Here is a 7,608-nt window from a genome sequence, read left to right as displayed (position 1 = left end):
AACCCCATTCCATATCGTGTACGTTTTCGACATCATTTTGTCCCCCTTGTGGTTGAGCATTGTTCTCCTCGAACGCCATAAATAACTCATCATGAATATCGCATTTCCTTATGAAATTGTGGACTGCAAAACAAGCAACGACTATATCTCTTTGCACTGAAAAAGGAAAAGGAGCCATTCGCTTTAGAATTGGGAATCTCGCCTTCAAAACACCGTAAGCACGTTCAATAACATTTCTGAGTTGTGCATGTGCATGATTGAATTTTTCTTCCTTAGTTAACGGACGTCGCCGTCGATAGTCGGCTAACCAATACCTCGTGTTGCAATAAGGAGTCATAAATCCACGAGTGTTGGTGTATGCAGCATCGCAAAGGTAATATTTATCTGTACACATGAGTAAAGGAAGTATTATATATAGAAATTTAATATCGTATTTTAGAATAATCTTAAAAAGAATTAAAAACCTGGAGGAGGGAACGGAAAGCCTGAAGTCGGGTTACATGCAACTTCTTTCAAAACTCGCGAATCATGTGTTATACCCTCCCAACCGGCCCATACGAATGTGAACATCATATCAAAATCACAAATTCCTAAAACATTTTGAAAGCATTCACCTTTTCCTCTTCCCCTATAGCGAGTTTGTTGATCAGCAGGCACAACTGCATGTACAAGAGTTCCATCTAGCGCACCTATTGCTCCAGGAAAGATTTCTTTTAGCTTACGATGCCTCTCTGAGGAATTCACAGTTGCATTAGAATTCGTTGGCACTATAACTTCTTTTGCAAAAATCATCATTGCATTTAGCACCTCATGAAAGCATCTATGAACTGTTTCTGTGGAGTGTTGAAACCTTCGTTTGATAATCCTGAACCGTTTATTATGTGCTATAGTAGTTAAGAACATAGCCATCTTTTCTTCAACGCTTATATGCCTACTACTTTGCAACCAATTATTTCGTCTAAAATGATTGCATAAAAGTACATATGCTTCACGTGAAAGACGCATCAAGTCTTTACATTGTGTAGAAGTTCCATGTAACAATTCTTGTGTATGTTGATGACCACTCATTTCCGAATCATTATCAATTTCCCTTCCAATTCTGTTGAATGCTAGATTCAACCAATAGCAACATAGTAACATGAAAAATGCAATTTCTTCATCCGAATCCATAAGCAATCTGTTATTTTGAAAATACATAACAATTATATTAACAACATATAATATAAAAATTCATCAAGCCATTAATATCAAATAATCCAAAACATCAAGTAATCCAAAACATCAAGTAATCCAAAACATCAAGTCATTAATGTCAAGTAATCCAAAAAAAGAGCCATCTAGTTCAAACCAAACATCTAGTTATCCAAAAAAAACCATCAAAACATTCAAAAAATCTACTTAGCGAAACATTCCGTAATGTGCTCCAACAGTCTTGACCCAATTCTCACAAATAGCTGGATCAATAGTTAACCACACGTGCCTCTTATCCGCACTTTCACCAAAAAGAGCAACAGCAGTAGTGTATCTTGGATCAAATATTCCCCATCCTAATTTCTCCAATTTTTCCATACACGCATCCAAATTTGAAGAAGAATGCTTTTCCACAAATATTTTAGCAACTGTGGCAATATCTTCACCGATTTCAAGCAATCTTGAGTTGGATGCATCTTTACCCTTATCTTTACCCTTGTCTTTACTTTTATTTTGACTCTTTGCCGTATCTGTAGTCTTTTGTTTTTTTGATTGAGCGGATGACTCGTCACTGAGACCTACAGTTTCTTGTTGAGTGCAATCGATGTCATAAAAGTCATGCAAACTATAGTGGCTTGAGTCTTGAGTAGGACGGGGAAGGGTAGAAGTTGGTCCCCAACTATGCATGCCTGTCGCAGTCGCGCCTTCAAACAACTGTGTGCAAAGGTCGGGATACGGTAATGGTGTGCGTCTCAAAGAATCCACATGTTTGTTTGACTGTTTGGAAAAAAATATTTTATTATTTAAAAACATGAAAATCAATTTTTTATAAATTAACAAAATACCTTCGCTTCTAGTTCCCATTCTTCTTTGGAAAGATTAAAGGTGTTGGTTGTTGAATTGTACACATTACCGGTTTTGTTTTTTAACTTCAAAAAAGCACCAAACTTTGACTTTAGGTAGTCATAACGGTTCTTCATTTGTTTTTGGTCGGCAATAAAGTTATGTTCAATTTTTAGTGTTTCGGCTACATTTCTCCAAGAAAGTGCTTTCAAACTACTCCCTTCCCGTCCATTGATCGTAACTTCACGTAAACAAGCTTCAAGAAATGTTTTCTCTACACCTTCTACCTTCCAACTAATCCTATCCTTCTTTTCTCCCATTTCTTTGATCAATTCAACAAAAAAAATGCATATTTTAGCAACAAGTTATGCATTACAAATACACATAACATCAACATATAATGCATTACAAATGCACATAACATCAACATATAATCCTAATAACAACATTTCATTATGTCCATTGAAAACATTAGGATTCGTTCATTTAACATCAAACTCAGCGTATAACATCAACATATAATGCACATTTCCTAATAACAACAAGAGCATATATGATTTCAAAAATAAATAAAAGTACATTGTTACTTCTTATACGTTCTCTTATTTTTTTTTTATGGTTATTAAAGTTATATGCAATCTATTTTCTTGTAGAGGAAATGTAGCATATGATGTCCCTATTGAGGCAAGTTCTTTTTGACATATTTACCCTTTACGCTTAGTAATTTCTATTTGGAAGTGTATGCACATGAAAAATCGTTAATTTATGATGCTATACAAAAAAATTTATTACATCTCTGTTTATTTGAAATGATTATATATAAAGGGCAAATAAGTAATTATACATTAACATCATAACTCATTTTCAGGTTATTGGTGATGTTCTACGAATTCGGCAAATTATTACTACTACGTTTCTTAACACAAGATAAATGCATATCTCCCAAATGAATTATTTATTTATACATGAAAGATTACATATTCCATGTATGTATAAATGAAGGAAGAAATGCTGTGAAATTTACTCACGAAGGGAAGGTTAAGAAATCAGGAGCAAATAACAAATAAGGAAGAAATCGGTTTCAGAAGAAGGAAGAAAGAGCTGCTGTGAAATTTACTCCCAGCAAGAAATCGGTTTCAGAAGAAGGAAGAAAGAAGAATAGCAAAAAAAAAACGATTTTCAGAAACAAATAAGGAAGAAAGAAGAATAGCGACGTACCTGAATTGTAACATAAAAATCATACAATATAACCAAATTAAACATAAATTCTCCTAAATTCATTTCTTTCAATCCAACATAAAACAACATACAATAGCCAAATAAAAAAATACTTCTTTCAATCCATGGTGCAACTAGTGAACCAAAGACCTATTTTCTGCATACTTAAGAAACAACCATACAATTTATCACTCTTTTATCAACAAAAAATTAACCAAAACTTTTCAGCACAAATCAATAGAAATCATCAATTTCAGCAAGAAATTGCCCATTAGCAAAAGATATAATAATCAAAGTTCATAACACACGTCTATTGGAATCGTTGAATTAAAAGTTTGCAGAACATACATAAATTATACGTAATCTTGATTAAGCAAATAAAAATTCGATTCGCTTATTAAAAACTCGCAACAAATGTTAAAATCTCTGTAAAGCATGAGTCGCATAAAGGGTAAAAAAGTTTTTGAGAAAAGGAAAAACTCCAATGGTTGAATCTTTACACATACCTCATTGTCGTTAACTATTGCTGCCTTAAACTTCACTTTTGCGTAGACATAAAACAGAGTATAAACTATCAATTTCATCAATCGTATTCAACATAAAGACAAATAAAAAAAAAAAAAAAAAAAAAGAAAAAAAAAACCTAAACCGATTTCAAGCATATCAAACAATTTTATGATTTATCAAACATCAGATTTCAAGCATATTAAACAATAACATCATATTATAGATTTCATCCACATTTAAGGGTTTGATTTCATCGTGACTTGCAGATAAAATATACAAACCTTCTGATTATGCAGAGAAAAGATTACATAGCAGAAGAACGATTACATAGAGAAAAGATTACATATTAGGAGAAAGAGAGACGATTGAAAGTTTACCTGCAGAAGTCGTCAGATGTGCAGCTGTCGGAGAGGACGCCGACGATCCCGGAGGCGGAGAGGAAGCCGACGACGATGTCGGAGGCGGAGAGGAAGCCGACGATTGCAATGACGGGGAGGGAACACGACTTCTCAGCGGATCGGGAGGGAGGTTCTGGTGTGCGGAGATGAGAAAGAAAAAAAGTGGAGGCATGAAAGAAAGAGCGAGACCTAGGAGAGGGAGGGTAGCGCGGTCATTTTTTGTTTTCAGATGCGGGTTGATCTCTTATTTTTTAAGAGGCATTTTTTAGATTCAGAGGTTTTTATTAAGAGGGTACCAAACGACCCACATCTGATTTTTTAAGAGATGACCTCTTAATTTTTCAATTAAGAGGTAAACAAACGGGGCCTAAGTAGCATACTGAGGAGTGATGTCATGGTTCGAGTACCATACATGGTAGCAGATTGAGGAGTGATGTCATGGTTCGAGTACCATACATCGTAGCAGACTGAGGAGTGATGTCATGGTTCGAGTACCATACATCGTATCAAACTGAGAAGAGATGTCAGGGGCCGAGTACCATGGTTCATAGCAATTGATGCTTGTGATTCTCCGGTGGTCCGATCAGGATTGATTGGTGGAGTTTGGAAGCGATGGAGTTTTAGGCCTGAGGGCCATGATTGAGTCCGTAAAGTCATCCCTTGAGAGGGAGGTCAAGAGCATTTTAGAGTATTATTGGTAAGATGTCAGATGTAGTCGCAAGACTCAGGGATTTGTAGAGAAGGCATTTATGGGGGATTACGGCCTGAATGAGCGATCAGTCAATGAAGGAGATGTCACCTTTTGTGACCTGATGGGTACTATTTATGTTTCTGTGGGAAACAGGAGAAACGTGAGATTTCAGTTTTGGGGTATAGGAGTAAAACCCAGCGGGTTGACATTGATGTCGATTTTTCCACCAGCGTATCAGGCAGCATGGCCACCGCGTGTAAATGATCTACCATGAGCAGGTAGTCAGTGGGGACTGATATGGTCAAGGACCACATTACACCCTAATTAAGTATAGTAGGGCGTGTGGTGATGGTATCAGCGGGTAATCCAGTCGAGTATATCAGGGCGGCGGCTCTTCTGTCTATGATGGATATTGAGTATGGGAGTGGATACCCTGTTCTTGTGATGATTCAGGTGTTGGAACATGGGTTGAGAAGTCGAGGTTGATGAGTACGATGATTTATTGTTCAGTCTAAGAGTCAGTGATATTACTTGACAGTCGAGATGTTCAGTATTGGGATGGTATGAGACTTTGAACAACTAGTGTCACAACTAGAAATTTTGTGCCTTGTAATCACAACACTCAAGTAAAATGTTGAATCAAAAACTTAAGAGCATGTAAGATGCTTACTTCATGGCAACAAAAGTTTCAATCAAGTACACCCTACAAGCATTTCAAATAGTCAACAAGCAATTGGAAACCCTAGAAGTTCTTGTTTAGGTCCATTTTGGACTAGGACTTCCTTATTGGGCCTAATGGACCAATAAACTTCCAATTTGACTATCTTGGGCTTAGAACTCTTAATGGGCTCTAATTGGACCCACTTACAATTATTTCAATGTTTTGGGAAATATTGGGCCTAGAATGAAATAAATCAATTATAGGAACTATTATGGACCATAATTAACCTAATCTAGCCTAATAAAGCATAAAAATCACACTTATATTTTATAAGGTCAACAATCATTCAACCTAAATCCTATATGGGCTTAGGGGCATTAAAGCCCAATAATCTCCTTTTTCTTTCCAATTCTCGGCCCAAAGCCCAAATCCAAGGAGTGAGGAGTTGACTTGAGAAGTGCCACCTCACAATTATTCAAGGGTCTTCCATGCATCTTATCCCATGTTTCCATGCATACATCACTTCAAGATCTCTCTCTTTCCCTCCTTCTCACTCTCGGCCGAACATAACACACACAAACTCACAAAAATTCATTCCATTCTCTCTAATTCTTGAAGAACATCTCCTCCCTCCTTCTTCAAAAATTTCGAGAATCAAGAGCTTTTCAAGGAGGTTTTTCCCACAAACACATCATCTAAGGTAAGTTGATGACTAGTCCATGATCTAGCTACTTCATTTCATCAAAAATATCTTCTAAATCTATTCCAACTTGTGATCATGCACCTTAGAAATCACTAAACTCGAGATCTACCAAGGAGACTTGCTAGGATCGAAATTTTCTTCTTTTCTCTCTTCAAAACCGAAACTACAACTCAAGGTGAGCTTCATACTCCCTATTTTTTGGTTTTACAAGTTTTATAAGGGGGGGGGGGGGGAATACAAGCAAATGTGTAGATCTATGTGTATATGTATGCTTTGTGTGATTTCTATGTTTATATTTGTGTTTTTATGTGATTGCGATGTTGGATCTAGTCAAAAAGCCCTTAAAACCGAGAATTGCATCAAGTTATATGATATTAGTATAAATTATATTAATACATACAAATCATTTCTAGAAAAATAACCATGTTGGTTAATATGAACTTCTTTGGGCTTATAAAAACCATTTTTGGACTCAAAATGTCAAAAATATAAAACATAAGGGCCCAAAATGACAAAATAGCAATTCTGATGGTTGAAGTGAGTCAAAACGGTTTCAATAATGTATTTTCTAGAAATACACTCTTTTGAAGGACTAAAATGTAAAATTTTAAGTATAATGGGCCAAAAATGAATTTTTCGGCCCAACAAGGCCCAATATGCGAGACTTTCAAATTTGAAGGGCTGAAACTGTATTTTTCTATAAAACAGGGGACTACTAGTGCTCCAAGTCCATTTCAAGGGTTAAAAACACTTTTCATGTTTCAAAAGGACCAAAGATGCAAAAAAAAATTATTTTGGGCCAAAAGTGTAAAAGTTGCGAAAAATGAGGATTTAACCAAGAAAAATTCATTTTGAGGGACTAAAACTGTTTTCAAATAAATATGAGCTGAAAAATACCATTCTCAACAAGTTTTGATATTAAAATGTCAAGAAAAATGGTCTAAGGACTAAATTGGAAATTCTTTTATTCGAAGGGTTAAAAGTGTAAACTCATAAAAAAAAGGGGCTGCAAACAGAAAAACTCCAAAGTTTAAACAATAAATCCGTTGAGATAAAATACTGGTACCGTGACTACCGACAAAACCTAATACAACATCAATACCAAAAATCGTTACTAAACGAATTGATTCGGTCTCGAATCAATAACGAATCTGAAACTACTAACACGACGATATTCAATACACACGCGGAAATTTCAGGAAGTCAATACATACGGGAGATTACGCAGACGTCGATACACCATCTTTGGGCCCAAAAGTGTCAAATCTTGCTTGTTGGGCCTAGCTAGCCCAATGACCTGATCTTTAGGCCCGAAGACAACTTAGTTACATGATTGTTGGGTCTGACATGACCTAACTCCATGTAAAAGGACTTTCAATGGCTTTTAGGCTATTGG

The 7,608-nt window shown here is 35.9% G+C and overlaps 1 protein-coding gene across 1 annotated transcript; it reads right to left on the bottom strand.

Moving 5' to 3' along the window:
• Nucleotides 1–1,398: 1,398 nt before the first annotated feature.
• LOC145040233 (uncharacterized) lies at nucleotides 1,399–4,442 on the bottom strand. Its single transcript, XM_078988190.1, has 3 exons — nucleotides 4,137–4,442; nucleotides 2,037–2,356; nucleotides 1,399–1,968 (listed from the first exon to the last, which is right to left on the bottom strand). The coding sequence occupies exons 1-3, from the start codon at nucleotides 4,327–4,329 to the stop codon at nucleotides 1,399–1,401; spliced, it is 1,083 nt and encodes a 360-aa protein (XP_078844316.1). The 5' UTR covers nucleotides 4,330–4,442.
• Between the last annotated feature and the right edge of the window lie 3,166 nt (nucleotides 4,443–7,608).

Source organism: Lactuca saligna, chromosome 4 (genome assembly GCF_052625555.1).
Source record: "Lactuca saligna cultivar CGN05327 chromosome 4, ASM5262555v1, whole genome shotgun sequence".
In the NCBI taxonomy this organism is placed as follows: domain Eukaryota; kingdom Viridiplantae; phylum Streptophyta; class Magnoliopsida; order Asterales; family Asteraceae; genus Lactuca; species Lactuca saligna.
This window is presented reverse-complemented; position numbering and strand designations above follow the sequence as displayed.